Source organism: Ranitomeya imitator, chromosome 5 (genome assembly GCF_032444005.1).
Source record: "Ranitomeya imitator isolate aRanImi1 chromosome 5, aRanImi1.pri, whole genome shotgun sequence".
NCBI lineage: Eukaryota > Metazoa > Chordata > Amphibia > Anura > Dendrobatidae > Ranitomeya > Ranitomeya imitator.
The window spans coordinates 569,761,200-569,779,093 of NC_091286.1; the positions used below are offsets into that span (position 1 = coordinate 569,761,200).

Genomic DNA, 17,894 nt, shown 5'->3' on the forward strand with positions numbered 1-17,894 from the left:
ATCCCCCCATCCTTGTATGCATGGCTCCTTATCCCCCATCCTTGTATGCATGGCTCCATATCCCCCATCCTTGTATGCATGGCTCCTTATCCCCCATCCTTGTATGCATGGCTCCTTATCCCCCTTATCCTTGTATGCATGGCTCCTTATCCCCCTATCCTTGTATGCATGGCTCCATATCCCCTATCCTTGTATGCATGGCTCCATATCCCCTATCCTTGTATGCATGGCTCCTTATCCCCTATCCTTGTATGCATGGCTCCTTATCCCCCTATCCTTGTATGCATGGCTCCTTATCCCCTATCCTTGTATGCATGGCTCCTTATCCCCCATCCTTGTATGCAAGGCTCCTTATCCCCCTATCCTTGTATGCATGGCTCCTTATCCCCCATCCTTGTATGCATGGCTCCTTATCCCCCTTATCCTTGTATGCATGGCTCCTTATCCCCCTATCCTTGTATGCATGGCTCCATATCCCCTATCCTTGTATGCATGGCTCCATATCCCCTATCCTTGTATGCATGGCTCCTTATCCCCCATCCTTGTATGCATGGCTCCTTATCCCCCTATCCTTGTATGCATGGCTCCATATCCCCTATCCTTGTATGCATGGCTCCTTATCCCCCATCCTTGTATGCAAGGCTCCTTATCCCCCTATCCTTGTATGCATGGCTCCTTATCCCCCCCATCCTTGTATGCATGGCTCCTTATCCCCCCATCCTTGTATGCATGGCTCCTTATCCCCCCATCCTTGTATGCATGGCTCCTTATCCCCTATCCTTGTATGCATGGCTCCTTATCCCCTATCCTTGTATGCATGGCTCCTTATCCCCTATCCTTGTATGCATGGTTCCTGTAAAAAAAACAAAAACAAAAAAAACCCCATCTACTTACCTTCCCTGCATGCCCTCGCTGCATCTTGTTCCGACACCAGTAGCTCTTACTGCCCAGCGATCACGTGGCTCCGCTCATTAAGGTAATGAATATTCACTCCACGCCTATGGGAGTGGAGAGGGGTGAATATTCATTACCTAAATAAGCGGGGCCATGTGATCACTCGGCACAGAAAGAGCTGCCGGCGCCGGGACCAACGAGATGCTGCGAGGGCAGAAGATCTGCTGGTGCTGGAACGAACGAGAAGCAGCGAGGGCACGCAGGGAGGCAAGTAGGATGTGTGCTGGAAGCCGGCAGCAACTGTGCACGCTATAAGAAATAAATATTCACTGCCAGCACACTGAATATTAATTTCTCTTTAGCAGCGAGCACAGTTACAGCCACCAGCACCTGCCTCTGTGACCCGCTGCTCCCCCTCACTTTCCATCTTTCTGGGACAATGACTTGTGTATAAGCCAAGGGAGTGTTTTCAGCACAAAAAAAAAAAAAAAAGTGCTGAAAAACTCAGCTTATACACGAGTATATACACGGTATCTTATATCTATGGGATGCCCTATTAACACCCAGTAAAAGGCTCCCTACTTTTTACTGAACAAACCTCCTAAAAGTAATCATGGGTAGATGGGATAAGAATCATAAAATTAAATATATGCAGGTGGTCCATACGTGAAGGTCCATAGAAGATTCCAACCAAACAGGATACTCCTTGTCTATAAGGGTATGTGCACAAGTTAAGTATTTGGTGCAGAAATTTAGACATCAATTAGCAAAGAAAAAAAAAAAACGCCGTGTAAGGCCTCAAACTTCTTACCTTCAGATCTGCACACATTCGCATCTGTCCTGCGTACTTATTTTTAACATTGTATATGCAGGGACATGAGTGCTCATGCGTTGTATGCGGATGTGTCCCCGTGCGGCGTTTTGATGTGCCCGCCGAACACAACATGTCCCTGCGCACACAATGTTAAAGATAGGTACACAGAACGGATGCGGATCTGAAGGTAAGAAGTACGCAGCCCTATGCTGCGTACACAAACGCTAGTGTGAAACTGGCCTAAAATAGGTGCCTTGTTGGTGCAAATTTTATCCCACTCATTAGTATGGGCAAAACAGAGCAAAAACGCTGAAAGAAACAAATATCTACAATATAAATGAGCAGGTGCAAATTTGTGCCAAAATTTCCTGGTGCAAAATTTAAGAAATCTGACTAAAACTTGTTGTGCATGCCCATCGTGGTCCACCAAGCCCAAGTTCTCAAATTTTGGCAATTCTAATGCAAAAGTAAATTTTGTGTAATTTAAGTCTTTGTTTGTGCCAAACACTGCAGTAAATTGCTTGATTAACGTGCGCCCATCATACTTACCGGGGTAACCAATACTTTTAGCATTTGCATAAGGAACCCCTGAAGACCCAGGGCTATAAACAGGGTTCATGATCGTAGACCTAAAAGAGCAAATCAGGCAGAAAATAAGAACAGAAGGCAATATTTTACAATTGTGGCCTCACTTCTAGATCTACCAATATCACAAAAAAACAGGATTGGTGGTACTAGAAGAGTGAAAAAAGTACAAATAAGGACAAAGATGATGGAGATTATATATATATGTTGGAATCTTAATCCTATGATAAAGTCAATGTAGCACATCACATCTGTCCACTAATCCTGGGAGCCAGACCTGTCATTTGGCTAGACATGGACGATATAGGTCCTTACATGTATTACACTACCAAGATCATCAGATCGCTGCTGTGTAGCGGAATTACAGGCTTGCTATGAATGCCGACCACAGGGTGGCACTGACAGCAAGCCAGCATTAGCAACCATAGAGGTCCCAAGGAGACCTCGGGTTGTTATGCCGACGCATCACTGACCCCCGATCATGTGACGGGGGTCGGCGATGAGAGCATTTCCGGCTGCGTGGCCAGAAGCGCCGGTTAAATGCCGCTATCAGCGTTTGACAGCGGCATTTAACTAGTTAATAGCAGCGGGTGAATCGCGATTCCACCCGTCGCTATTGTGAGCACATGTCAGCTGTTCAAAACAGCTGACATGTCCCAGCTTTGATGCAGGCTCACCACCGCAGCCCGTATCAAAGCGGGGGTACCGACCTCCGCAGTAATAGTACGGCGAAGGTCGGTAAGGGGTTAAAAGGAACCTGTCACCAGGTAAGGGATACGGCCATCACCGTTCAGGGCGATATACGGCATTCTATAATGCTGTGTATCTGCCCCTGAACCGACCTTCAAGAGAAGAGAAACATCTTATTATACTCACCCGTGGGGCGGCCTGGTCTGATGGGTGTCGTTCTTCATGTTCCGGGGCCTCCCTTCTTGCGATGCCGCCCTCCTGCTTGCTTCGTGTGGATGACGCGTCTCCTCGGCATCACGATCCTGCGCATGCGTACTTCTCCGCCCTGTTGAGTGCAGAGCAGAGTACTGCAGTGCGCAGGTGCCAGGAAAGGTCGGAGGCCCGGCGCATGCGCACTGCAGCACTTTGCTCTATCCTTGACAGGGCAGAGAAGTACGCATGCGCAGGAGTGCTGTGATGAGGAGACTGTGGATGACGAAGGGAAGCGTCATCTACATGAAGCAAGCAGAAGACCTGGAACGTAAGAAGATGGGAGGCACCGGACCAAGACCAGAGACGTCCATTGGACCGGACCGCCCCCCACAGTTGAGTATAGTAAGTTATTTTTCTTCTCTTGCAGGTCGGGCTGGATGCAGATATACAGCATTATAGTATGCTGTATATCAGCCCTGAAAGGTGATGGATGTATCCCTTAATTGGCCAAACCTGCTGACAGGTTTTCTTTAAAGACATCATCTTTATCACTGCCTCCAATAAGGTTCACAATCTAAATTCCCGATCAGTGTGTCTGGAGAGTGGGAGGAAACCCACACAAACACAGGGAGAACATACAAAACTCCTTGAAGATGGTGTACTTGGTGGGCTTATAAATGTGTGTCCAGGGTCCACCCTTGGCATACACACATTTAAAGGGATCTGTTAGAAGAATCAAGCTTCCTTAGCCGTCTACATGGGCACACAGGTCGTAGGAAGCAGAATAAAACGATACCTTGATATCTGCAATATGTTATTTTACTCTAGAGAAATCCACATTTTTCTTATATGTAATTCAGCTGTTAAGATCTATGGGCCGGGTATAGATCTCCCTGAGCATCTGCCTCCAGAGATTATTTAAAATAAACCAGTGTGATGGCCGCTCTCTGCAGAGCTGTGTGTAATCGAGGAGGAAAAGAGAGAATCAATGCATACAGAAGGTGCACACCTAATTAGTAAAATTGTATTTCATACCTTTTATAACATCAAAGCACAAAAAAACCTTTAAAAACATCTAAAAGTGAAGTAGCATCACCTCTGTGTCCATAGAAGCCGTTAAGCAATCTACAGACATAACATGCAGGTGTGATGTATAATGACAGTCACTCGTGATACCAAAAAAGTCCTGTCAATAGTATAGCAGACGAGAAAAATGGGGTCATCAAATAACATAAATCAAGGTCATTAACCAGCAAGAAATCTCTAGCTATAAATATGTGTGATATAAAACAATAACAGAGCATGCAACAATATAAGATCACATGTGAGCGTCCCCAGAGATGATGATATAACCCAAGCCTGTCACACCCTGTATGACCCAAAGCATCCCAAGCTATGGCGTAGAGAGGGCAAAAACTAAGGTCTGTAGTGCTGGACCGCCACAGTAGGTAGTTATATGGGGACTATAGACCCATAAAGCCTGCAAGGGGAAGGGTGTTCGGGCATCCGGCAAAAAAGTCTCCATGGAATGGAAAGGACCTGTGAAAATCCAGATAATAATTGTCATGCAGATAAAGAGGTATCAAGAAGCTGAGGTGTGGGAGACGCAGCTGATATAAGCAGAGCATATAAATAGTGTCACAGAAATAATTGTATCATTGGTTACCAGTGTCTAGCGTGGTCCCGGCTGTAGCGTCCGGACGGGCAGCTGATTGATAACAGCTGTTGGCAGGTACAGCAGAAGTGATGCCGTGCATGCGCCAGGCAGAGGGAAATGGGGAATCCCGAGTGACCGGAGTGTGCGCATGCGCAGGGTCAGAATGCCGGAGAGTGCCAGGCAGATGTCAGACGCGCAGTCCAGCGCATGCGCAATGGGAAATGAGGACACAGTGCTTGGAATCAAAGCCTTACAGCCGAGTACAAAATGGCACATGAGATTTATTGAACATAGCCAGAATATTCCACTAAATGGATGTGGAGGATAAATATAAGGAAGTTGTCTCACCATAGATTATACATGGGCTGGCATTATGAAGGGAGGTGCAAAACCAAAACAGCACCCCATGTGTCTATAGGGTGTGGAAAAAGCAGTAAAGGATCCAAGATCATGTCTGAATAAAGAGGATATAGCTTAATACCTGGGTAAACCAGTGGGCAGAAGAGAAAGGAGTCCATACGCATTTTGAATTGAAGGGGAGTACAATGATTCCTGTGACACTATTTATATGCTCTGCTTACATCAGTCTGCACTTTACCCTGCCGAAGCTGCGTCTCCCACACCTCTGCTTCTTGATACCTCTTCATCTGCATGACAAACATGGTCTGGATTTTCACATGTTCTCAGTTATGGTTTTAGACCACATCTATATCTAGAGATTTCTTGCTGGTTAATGACTTTGATAACCCCATTTGTCTCTTGTCTGCTATACTATTGACAGGACTTTTTTGGCATCACGAGTGATTGTCATTATACATCATACATGCACGTTCTGTCTGCAGTTTGCTAAACAGCTTCTATGGACACAGAGCTGATGCTACTTCACTTTTAGATGTTTTTAAAGGTTTTTTTGTGCTTTGATATTAATAAAATTGCAAATATATATATATATATATATATATATATATATATATATATATATATATATATATATATATATATATATATATATATATATATATATATATATATATATATTTGTCAAAGGGGCACTTTAGTCTGTCTGTCTGTCATGGAAATCCCGCGTCGTTGATTGGTCGCGGCCGCAACCAGTCAACGATGGGCACAGTTCAGCCGCAAATTTGCCCCTTCCCACTCTCTGTCAGTGCCCCCTCCAGTCAGCGCTCACACAGGGTTAATGGCAGCATTAACGGACCGCGTTATGCCGCGGTGTAACGCACTCCGTTAACGCTGCCATTAACCCTGTGTGACCAACTTTTTACTATTGATGCTGCCTATGCATCAATAGTAAAAAGATCCAATGTTAAAAATAATTTAAAAAAAAATATAGTTCTTACCGATAACGGTATTTCTCTGAGCCCATGACGGCACCACGGAGAGAGGGGATCCGCCCACCAAGGACAGGAAACCTACGGATAAAAAGGCGGTACCACTCTCCTGCATCAGTTTGTTTACATAGATAACGATGGGAGACTACTAAGACATTTGTAAAATAATTTTAACTGCTTAGCATAACAAGATACCGCGTGAATTCCAACTATAAATGGATTATGGCACTATTTCAAGGTGTACACCCATAAGTGAAGGGAGGGAATGTACGGGTGCCGTCATGGGCTCAGAGAAATACCGTTATCGGTAAGAACTATATTTTTCTCTGATCGCCCATGACGGCACCACGGAGAGATTTGAATAGATGGTACATTCAGGGAGGGACCACCGCCTCCAGAACCCTTTTACCGAAAGTAAGGTCTGAAGAGGAGATTAGGTCCAATCTATAGTGCCTATAGAATGTGGATGGTGAGGACCAGGTAGCAGCTCTACATATCTGGTCTATGGAAGCTCCGGCCTTCTCCGCCCAGGAAGTTGCTACTGCCCTCGTTGAGTGAGCCTTAACCTCCCCAGGAACGGACATCCCACTTGCTGAATAAGATAGACTGATGGCGTCTGTGATCCATCTTGCTATGGTGGCCTTAGATGCTTTTTTCCCCTTCCGGGGACCCTGAAAACACACAAACAGAGAGGAATCCTCCCTACTCTCTCTAGTGACTTCTAGGTAGTGTAAGAGACATCTCCTTACATCTAGTGTATGTAGTGTTTGTTCCTCCTCGTTCTTAGGATTGGGGTAGAAGGAGGGGAGAGATATCTCTTGAGACCTGTGAAATTTTGAAGCCACTTTCGGGAGATATGCTGGGTCTGTTTTTAGAATAACCCTATCCTCTAGAAATTGTGTGTGAGGAAGGCAGGCTGATAGAGCTTGTAAGTCACTGACCCTACGGGCAGAAGTGAGTGCAACTAATAGAGCGGTTTTGAGGGATAGCGTTTTTATAGTAGATTCATGCAATGGTTCGAATGGAGGACTAGTCAGTGCTTTAAGGACCACGTTTAAGTCCCATTGAGGAACCACTTTTACTGGTAGAGGCCTAGATCTTCCTGCTGCCTTAATGAATCTAGAGATCCATCTATTTGAAGCTAGGTCAAAATTAAATAGGGCTCCTAATGCTGCCACGTGAACTTTTAGTGTACTGGTGGCTAACCCCATATCCAGGCCATTTTGTAGGAACTCTAATATGGAATTGATGGGAATCTCTTTCCCTATTTTTGCACCTGAAAAGGACAGGAACTTTTTCCATATTTTGCCGTACTGTTTCGTTGTAACCGGCTTCCTACTTTTTAACAGAGTTGAAATTAACCCCGAAGAGAACCCTCTGTTTTCTAATATTTTCCTCTCAAGAGCCAGGCTGTCAAGTGCAAGTTCTTGACTTGTGGATGACAGATAGGGCCCTGTGACAACAGATCCCGGAGGTCTGGTAATACCCAAGGGTCGGATATTGACATTTTCCTCATCCATGAGAACCAAGGTCTCTTCGGCCAGAACGGGGCAATTAAGATGACCAGCGCCCCGTCCTCCCGAATCTTCCTCAGCACTGCTGGAATCAGAAAGAGGGGAGGAAAGGCATAGACCAGATGATGACCCCAGGGGATCAGGAACGCGTCCACAGCTACTGGGTTCCCCAGGGGAGATAGGGAGCAAAAGGAGGCTACTTTTTTGTTTAAATGGCTCGCGAAGAGATCTATTTTGGGAACACCCCATTTTTGTGTGATCTGGGTGAATATCTCCGCATTTAGTTCCCATTCCCCCTGTTTTAGGCTGGATCGACTGAGGAAGTCTGCCTTGTAATTGTCTACCCCCTTTATGTGTAGGCTTGTCAGGGATAGAAGGTTGTTCTCGGCTAACTGAAGGATTGAGTTGGTCACTTCCATTAGGCTTTTGGAACGGGTACCCCCCTGATGGTTTATGTAGGATACTACTACCTGATTGTCTGACATCACTCTTACGTGGCGAGATTGAAGGACCCCCGAGAATTCCTGAAGGGCAAATTTTACGGCCAGGAGTTCCTTCATATTGGAGGAACTGTTTGCCAGGGAAGGGGACCAAATGCCCTGAGCTACCAAGTCGCCCAGATGAGCTCCCCACCCTGAGGGGCTTGCGTCCGTAGTTAGGACCTTTGATATTGGGATCAGCCATGGAACTCCCTGGGAAAGATTTTCCCGCAACGTCCACCAAATCAGAGAGTGATTGGTGCGAGGAGATAATGTTAACCGCCCTTCTAAATACTCTCCTAGAAAGATTTGCTCTGAAAGTAGCTGCCATTGGAGATCTCTTGAGTGTAGTTGGGCCCACTGGACCGCAGGCATGCACGAGGTCATAGAGCCTAACAGGGACATGCCCTGACGGAGAGTTATAGAGGGGAGAGATTGTACTCTTAACGCTAAACTCATTATCTTTTGTATCTTGCTCTCTGGGAGCCGGCATTCCATTTTCCTGGAGTCTAGAGCGAGACCTAGGTACTCCTGAACCTGAGAAGGCACCAGTCTGGATTTCTCTAGGTTTATTAGCCAGCCCAGGTCTTTTAGAGAGTGAATCACTAAATCTAGCTGATTCATACAATGTTGCGGGGAGGAGCCTATCACCAGAAAATCGTCCAGATATGGTACGATCAGGGTGTTTTCTTCCCTGAGGTGAGCCATTACCTCCGCGACCAGTTTTGTAAAGACCCTCGGGGCTATTGCTAGGCCAAATGGTAGGGCTGTGAACTGGAAGTGACTTAGGACTCCCTTGATGTGGATTGCCATTCTCAGGAATCTTTGGTGATCCTTGTGTATTGGGACGTGATAATACGCGTCCTTCAAGTCCAGGACCACCATGAAGCATTGAGGAAACAGCATTTTGATTGATGACTTTATTGTTTCCATCTTGAACGCCTGAACCTCTAGGTAATTGTTTAGGTTCCTCAAATTGATAATAGTCCTGAAGGAACCGTCTGGTTTCTTCCTCAGGAATAGAGGGGAATAGTACCCTTGCCCTCTTTCTTGAGGGGGAACTTCCAGGAGTACTCCTTTTTTTACTAACCCCACAATCTCTTTCTCCAGTGTTAACTGTTCTTCTGCCGAGGATCTCATAGGTGTTATCTTGAAAGAGGGACGAGGGTACCTCTTGAATGTTAATCTTAGTCCTGATTTTATGATACTTAAGATCCATTGACTGGAGGTGATCTTTTCCCAGGCTGGGAGAAAGAGGGATAATCTCCCTCCCACCTGGGGCGAACCTTCATTGTGGAGGTTTCTTGCTGTCATTGAGGTTTTTGTTAAAGATGAACCCTTTATTCTTCGTCTTCTTATCTTCCCACTTCCCCTGGCCTCTCCCTGGGTTCTTACGGAAAAACCTCTTGTTCCGAAAGGGCTTTCTATAAGAGGGGAGACCCAGAGAGGGGAAGGACTTTTTCTTGTCTCCTGCTTTTTCCAGGATGTCATCTAGAGTTGACCCGAACAGAAACTCTCCTTCACAAGGGATGGTGCACAATTTCGTTTTTGTCTGTAGGTCGCCCGGCCAATTCTTAAGCCAGAGAGCACGTCTAGCCGCATTAGCAAACACTGCTGCTCTGGCGGATAGCCTGATGGAGTCGGCCGAGGCGTCGGCTAGGAAAGCCGCGGCCCCTCTCATTACGGGTAGTGTGTTTAGAATTGAGTCCCGGGAAGTTTTCCCCTTCAATTGACCTTCTAGTTGGTTTAGCCAGATCATCAGTGAGCGTGAAGTACATGCTGCTGCAACTGCTGGCTTCAGGCCTCCTCCTGCTGCCTCCCAGGACCCTTTGAGAAAGGCATCTGCCTTCTTGTCCATGGGGTCTTTTAGAACCCCCATGTCCTCAAACGGGAGGGCGAATTTCTTTGAGGCTTTAGCAATCGCTACATCTAATTTGGGGGCCTTTTCCCAAAAGGAGCATGATTCCTCCTCAAAGGGGTATTTCCTTTTTGGCGTCAAGAGAGTCTTCCTCATGGGCTTCTTCCATTCCTTCTTAATCAAGGCCGCGATTGCTTCGTTAAGCGGGAAAGCTCTTCTCTTTTTCTGTTCTAGGCCCCCAAACATGATGTCTTGTACTGTTTTTTTAGGATGGGAGTCTACCAACCCCATGGTACTTCTCACCGCCTTTATGAGGCCATCAGTATCCTCTAGAGGGAAACAATTATGTCCCCCAGAGGAAGAAGTAGATGATGCAGATGAATCAGAGGAGGGTGAAGACCTTGAACTCTCACTATCACTTTCGGATTTTGAGACCGGAGATGGGGACCTGTGTTTGGACTTCCTCCTTTTTTTCCCACTGTTTAGTGACCTAAAGGTGTCCTCCACTTGCTCCTTAATTAGGGTTTTAAGATCTGTTGCAAACCCTGGAAGGTTTTCAGATACAGTCTGCTGAATGCAGGTATTGCATAGTCTCTTATCCCATGTAGGTGGAAGATCCTCTCTACAGATGGCGCAACTTTTGTACTTAGTTTTAGCTACGCTTTTCCTCCCCTAAAAGAGACAAATAACACTCTTACTGTCTCTGACATTCACGAAGATCCACTTACCACCTCCAGGACCCATAAATACCGGTTGGGGGTTTTCTGCCTCTGGCTTTCTCCCCGACGCCGTACTGGACTCCTTACTGTCCTGGTGTCCCTTCTGCTGTCGCCTTTTTTGCTGCTGCTGCTGCTGTGGCGATGTTGCAGGTGGAGGTGATTCGGGCAAAGGTGATGCCGGATTACTCATACTGCTGCTGTTTGCAGATGCTGCCTCGAGCTTGGCTGAGCTAGCGCTTTTATCTCTTGAGGCTCCTGCTTTTTACTGCAGAGCCACTGGGAGGAAGTAGATTCTCCTATTTGAATCCTCCCGCTGACCGCACCTGCGCAGAAGCGAGCGCTGAACGCCGGCGCCTGCGCAATAACTCCTACATGGTCCCTAACAGCCGCCTGCTAGCGCCTGCGCAAATCGTACCAAACTGACGGCCGGGCCACGCCGGCGCCTGCGCAGAGCGCACCAGGCGCCCGGCCGGAAGTCCCGCCGGCGCCTGCGCAGAACGCACCCGGAAATACACCGGCGCCTGCATGGAACATACCGGCCGCTGCATGCGCCCCAGCGCCCGGCCGGAACCCCGCCGGCGCCTGCGCAGAGCGCAACAGGCGCCCGGCCGGAAGTCCCGCCGGCGCCTGCGCAGAACGCACCCGGAAATACACCGGCGCCTGCATGGAACGCACAAGCACCCGGTCGGAAGCCTGCATATACCGGTGCACAAGCGCACCGCGAGACCACCTAGATCCCGGCGTGCTGGAGGCAGAAAGGCGCTGCTGACCGGCACACCCAGTCCTATGCAGCCCTGTAGCGCTTTTTCTGCACGCCCGATGGCAGTGCAGCGTGCAGACTTATGCTAGTTTTTAGGGAGGGTTGCGCTGCACCTCCCACAACCACAGAGGGACCCCCCTGGATGTTGTCGCTGCTGCATCTTACCTGGGGAGGTGACCGCGAATTCCTTGTCACCTCCCCCGCACACCCTGTCGGCTCACAGCTCCCAGCGGTGGCGCTTCGGGTCACCACCCTAGCCGAGGCAGAGGGACCCCAGCTGCCTGAATCGGACTGGTTGGCCCCGGAATTCCAACGATGACTGGTAAGTCCGTAGGTCTCCCATCAAGGACAGGAAACCAACTGATGCAGGAGAGTGGTACCGCCTTTTTATCCGTAGGTTTCCTGTCCTTGGTGGGCGGATCCCCTCTCTCCGTGGTGCCGTCATGGGCGATCAGAGAAAATAAAATTATTATATACTCACCATCCGGCACCTTTCCCGCTCCTCGCGACGCTCCAGGCCATGCATTGCGGTCTCGCGAGATGATGACGTAGCGGTCTCACGAGACCGTCAAGTCATCTGGGTAATTTCGCAATGCATCGCTGGGAACGGAAGCTGGCGGCCGCATCGCGTGCATAAGGATAGCTTCGCTGAACGCCGGAGGGTGAGTATATAACTTTTTTATCTTTTTCATTCTTAACAGGGATATGGTGCCCACAGTTAAATATACTGCGTGGGCAGTGTTATATACTGCATGGCTCCTATATACTACACGGCTGTGCTATAAAATATATATATATATATTTTTCACATAGTATATTGCCCAGCCACGTAGTATATTGCCCAGCCACATATGTAACAGGTTAGAAAAAAAAGACTTAAAATAAAAAATAAACATTTATACTCACCTTCCGAAGGCCAATTGAAGTCCTGGCCCTGTGTGCGGTGCACGCGGCAGCTTCCGGTCCCAGGGTTGGTATGAGCGCAGGACCTGTGATGACGTCGCGGTTACGTGACGTCATGGCAGGTCCTTCTCGCATACCATCCTTTGTACCGGAATCTGCCACTTGCACGGACAACTTTTTTTTTTTTCATTATTATTTGTAAATTATTATTTGTACCATTAGATTTGTTTACTATTGATGCTGCATACGCATCATCAATAGTAAAAAGTTGGTCACACAGGGTTAATAGATGCGTTAATGAAGTGCGTTACACCGCAGCATAACGCGGTCCATTAATGCTGCCATTAACCCTGTGTGAGGGCTGACTGGAGGGGGTATGCAGCGGGCACTGACTGCGGGGAGCAAGGAGCGGCCATGTTGGCGACGGACTGTGACCGCTGCTGATTGGTCGTGGCAATCAGGTGTCTGGTGAAGCGGCTGTGCGACAGTAACAACACATGTATGGAGAGCCTGTGTGTTGTGATTGTCACACAGCCATGACATATGCAGCTGCGGCGACGGCCACATGATTATCAGGAGCGCTCCAAGTATCCGGGTTCCCAATGCAGCAGCTTTGGTAAGAGCTATAGCTATTCGGATAAGGAGGGAGCTGACTATGTTCGCTCATCTCTAGCTGCAACCTAGGAAAATGCTCCAGCACACTATGTGCTGAAAGGGGTTAATTAGCCATGTTTAGTGGTAGGTTGATTGAACAGCTGTAGAGTGGGAGGAGTCCACAGGATAAATACCCATCCTTCTAGAGCATTCAGTGTTGGGGTGGGTCTGGGGGTGCAAAGGTCTGGAGCTGTAGTTTCATGTTAACTCATTATCTACCAACGTCCTTGTTTTTGGACGCCCAATCTTTAGCTTCTAGCAACTAAGATTTTACAATTTTTATAATTAGGTCCAATTTTGTGTGTTGTGTTTGTAAAATCAATGTTTTCAAAATAGGAAATCATGTCACTGTCATTTTTAATTGACTACTAGCTGAAGAGCCCGGCGTTGCCTGGGCGTAGTAAATATCTGTGGTTAGTTATAGCACCTCACTCCTCTTATTTTCCCATCATGCCTCTCATTCCCCCCCCTAACACTTGTCATTTCGACCTCACATCTGTCATTTTCCGATCACTCCACTATTTTCCCTCACTCCTCTCATTTTGCACTCACACCTCTGATTTTCCCCTCAGTATATACATGTTTGTCATCTCCCATATATAGTATACACCTCTATGTCATCTCCTCCCGTATATAGTATATACCTGTATGTCATCTCCTCCCGTATATAGTATATACCTGTATGTCATCTCCTCCCGTATATAGTATACACCTGTGTGTCATCTCCTCCCGTATATAGTATATACCTGTATGTCATCTCCTCCCGTATATAGTATATACCTGTGTGTCATCTCCTCCCGTATATAGTATATACCTGTGTGTCATCTCCTCCCGTATATAGTATATACCTGTGTGTCATCTCTCCTGTATATAGTACTAAATTGGCAGCCTGATAAATCCCCAGCCAACAGGAAGCCCTCCCCCTGGCAGTATATATTAGCTCACACATACACATAATAGACAGGTCATGTGACTGACAGCTGTCGTATTTCCTATATGGTACAGTTGTTGTTCTTGTAGTTTGTCTGCTTATTAATCAGATTTTTATTTTTGAAGGATAATACCAGACTTGTGTGTGTTTTAGGGCGAGTTTCATGTGTCAAGTTGCATGTGGCGACATGCGCGTAGCAACTTTTTGTGTGTCGAGTTGCATGTGACAGGTTAGTGTAGCAAGTTGTACGCATGGCGAGTTTTGCGCGTGGCGAGTTTTATGTGTGGTGCGTTTTGAGTATGTACAAGTTTTGTGTGAGGCAACTTTTGCATGTGTTGCAACTTTTGTGCATGTGGCGAGTTTTCCATGAGGTGAGTTTTGCACGTGCCTAGTTTTGCATGTGGCGAGTTTTGCGCGTGGCGAGTTTTGCACGGTGACTTTTGTGTTTCGACTTTTATGTGGCAAGGTTGGTGTATGTGTGGTCAAATTTGTGCTGAAGGTGGTATATGTGTTCAAGCATGTGGTAGTGTGTGGAACATTTTGTGTGTGTGTTCATATTCCCGTGTGTGGCGAGTATCCCATGTAGGGGCCCCACCTTAGCAACTGTAGGTATATACTCTTTGGCGCCATCGCTCTCACTCTTTAAGTCCCTCTTGTTCACATCTGGCAGCTGTCAATTTGCCTCCAACACTTTCCCTTTCACTTTTCCCCATTATGTAAATAGGGGCAAAATTGTTTGGTGAATTGGAAAGCGCGGGGTTAAAATTTCACCTCACAACATAGCCTATGACACTCTCGGGGTCCAGACGTGTGACTGTGCAAAATTTTGTGGCTGTAGCTGCGACGGTGCAGATGCCAATCCCGGACATACACACACACACATTCAGCTTTATATATTAGATACACACACACACTCTAGAATACCCGATGCGTTAGAATCAGGCCACCATCTAGTACCTTTATAATCAGAGGTGCGCATTCTATATGCATGGATTCCCTCTCTTCTCCTCCATTACCTATTGTTTGTCATGCCTTATGCCGCACTCCAGTAGCTTGTCTCATCTTGATATTGACTCAGTAGTGCACCCTACCCCTTATTGATACACTGCAGAGCTGTGTGTGATTATACAGTTAGGTCCATATATATTTGGACAGAGACAACATTTTTCTAATTTTGGTTATAGACATTACCACAAGGAATTTTAAACAAAACAATTCAGATGCAGTTGAAGTTCAGACTTTCAGCTTTCATTTGAGGGTATCCACATTAAAATTGGATGAAGGGTTTAGGAGTTTCAGCTCCTTGACATGTGCCACCCTGTTTTTAAAGGGACCAAAAGTAATTGGACAACTGACTCCAAGGCTATTTCATGGACAGGTGTGGGCAATCCCTTTGTTATGTAATTCTCAATTAAGCAGATAAAAGGCCTGAAGTTGATTTGAGGTGTGGTGCTTGCATCTGGAAGATTTTGCTGTAAAGGAAACATGCGCTCAAAAGGTACCGTCACACATAACGATATTGTTGCTTTTTGTGACGTAGCAACGATATAGTTAACAAAATCGTTATGTGTGACAGCGACCAACGATCAGGCCCCTGCTGGGAGATCTTTGGTCGCTGGGGAAAGTCCAGAACTTTATTTTGTCGCTGGATCTCCCGCTGACATCGCTGAATCGGCGTGTGTGACGCCGATCCAGCGATGTCTTCACTGGTAACCAGGGTAAATATCGGGTTACTAAGCGCAGGGCCACGCTTAGTAACCTGATGTTTACCCTGGTTACCGTTGTAAACGTAAAAAAAACAAAAAAAAAAACACTACATGCTTACATTCCCGGTGTCTGGTCATGTCCCTCGCCTTCAGCTTCCCGCACTGACTGGCCAGCCGTAAAGTACAGCACAGCGGTGACGTCACCGCTGTACTTTACGGCCAGCGCTCAGTCAGTGCTGGAAGCTGAAGGCGAGGGACATGACCAGACACCGGTAATGTAAGTATGTAGTGTTTTATTTTTTTTACATTTACAACGGTAACCAGGGTAAACATCGGGTTACTAAGCGCGGCCCTGCGCTTAGTAACCCGATGTTTACCCTGGTTACCCGGGGACTTCGGGATCGTTGGTCGCTGGAGAGCTGTCTGTGTGACAGCTCTCCAGCGACCAAACAGCGACGCTGCAGCGATCGACATCGTTGTCGGTATCGCTGCAGCGTCGCTTAGTGTGACGGTACCTAAAGGAGCTCTCCATGCAGGTGAAACAAGCCATCGTTAAGCTGCGAAAACAGAAAAAACCCATCTGAGAAATTGCAACATTAGGAGTGGCAAAATCTACAGTTTGGTACATCCTGAGAAAGAAAGCACTGGTGAACTCGTCAATGCAAAAAGACCTGGGCGCCCACGGAATAATCTCCATGGTGAAGAGAAACCCCTTCACAACAGCCAACCAAGTGACCAACACTCTCCAGGAGGTCGGCGTATCAATATCCAAATCTACCATAAAGAGAAGACTGCATGAAAGTAAATACAGAGGGTTCACTGAACGGTGCAAGCCACTCATAAGCATCAAGAATAAAAAGGCTCAAAAACATCTAAAAATGCCAGCACAGTTCTGGAAGAACATTCTTTGGACAGATGAAACCAAAATCAACCTCTACCAGAATGATGGAAAGAGAAAATTATGGCGAAGGCGTGGTACAGCTCATGATCCAAAGCATACCACCTCATCTGTAAAAAACGGCGGAGGCAGTGTGATGGCTTGGGCATGCATGGCTGCCAGTGGCACTGGGTCACTAGTGTTTATTGATGATGTGACACAGGACAGAAGCAGCCGAATGAATTCTGAGGTATTCAGAGCCATACTGTGTGCTTAGATCCAGCCAAATGCAGCCAAACTGATTGGTTGTCGTTTCATACTACAGATGGACAATGACCCAAAACATAAAGCCAAAACAACCCAGGAGTTTACTAAAGCAAAGAAGTGGAATATTCTTGAATGGCCAAGTCATTTACCTGATCTCAACCCAATTGAGCATGCATTTCACTTGTTAAAGACTAAACTTCAGACAGAAAGGCCCACAAACAAACAGCAACTGAAAACCACTGCAGTGAAGGCCTGGCCGAGCATCAAGAAGGAGGAAACACAGCGTCTGGTGATGTCCATGAGTTCCAGACTCCAGGCAGTCATTGCCAACAAAGGGTTTTCAACCAAGTACTAAAAATGAACATTTTATTTAAAATTATTGAATCTGTCCTATTACTTTTGGTCCCTTGAAAAACAGGGTGGCACATGTTAAGGAGCTGAAACTCCTAAACCCTTCATCCAATTTTAATGTGGATACCCTCAAATCAAAGCTGAAAGTCTGAGCTTCAACTGCATCTGAATTGTTTTGTTTAGAATTCATTGTGGTAATGTCTATAACCAAAATTAGAATGATGTTGTGTCTGTTCAAATATATATATGGACCTAACTGTACCTGGCACATCTGCAGGTTCCTCAGCCTCCATCTTGCAGGCAGGGATGTAAAATTGTTGCAAACCGGCAGAGGTATAGCTGCTAATGTGTTTCTTAGGCCTCTTTCAAACTTCCATCTTTTGTCTTGCGTCAAAATCCGTTGATTTTTGAGAATGCAGGATCCTGCATTTTCCCATACAGTTGTATTAGCGACCGATTTTGACGGATGGCCATCCGTTTAATCAGTCGTGCACTGGATCCTTCGGAAAATAGTGGTCCGTCGTGGAGGGAAAATGTTCAGAGGAACGTTTTTTCTGCACGTCGGAAAAATTGGTCAGTGACGGTTCCTGCGCGGTCCATCGTTGGCTATAATGGAAACCTATGGACGCAGTATCCGTCGCTGACCGTCAAACACAGGAATTCTCTCTCTCTCGTACCAAGTCCCACATCTACA

The 17,894-nt window shown here is 46.7% G+C and overlaps 1 protein-coding gene across 7 annotated transcripts in view; it reads right to left on the reverse strand.

The window, feature by feature from the left end:
* FAM168B (family with sequence similarity 168 member B) overlaps window positions 1-17,894 on the reverse strand; it is a 49,952-nt gene that overhangs the window by 29,260 nt on the left and 2,798 nt on the right. For all 7 annotated transcript variants that reach the window (XM_069727788.1, XM_069727784.1, XM_069727787.1 and 4 more), the window contains exon 3: window positions 2,258-2,337. In XM_069727788.1, the coding sequence (XP_069583889.1) occupies window positions 2,258-2,327 (70 nt within the window). In that variant the 5' untranslated portion in view covers window positions 2,328-2,337. The remainder of the gene's footprint in view (window positions 1-2,257; window positions 2,338-17,894) is intronic.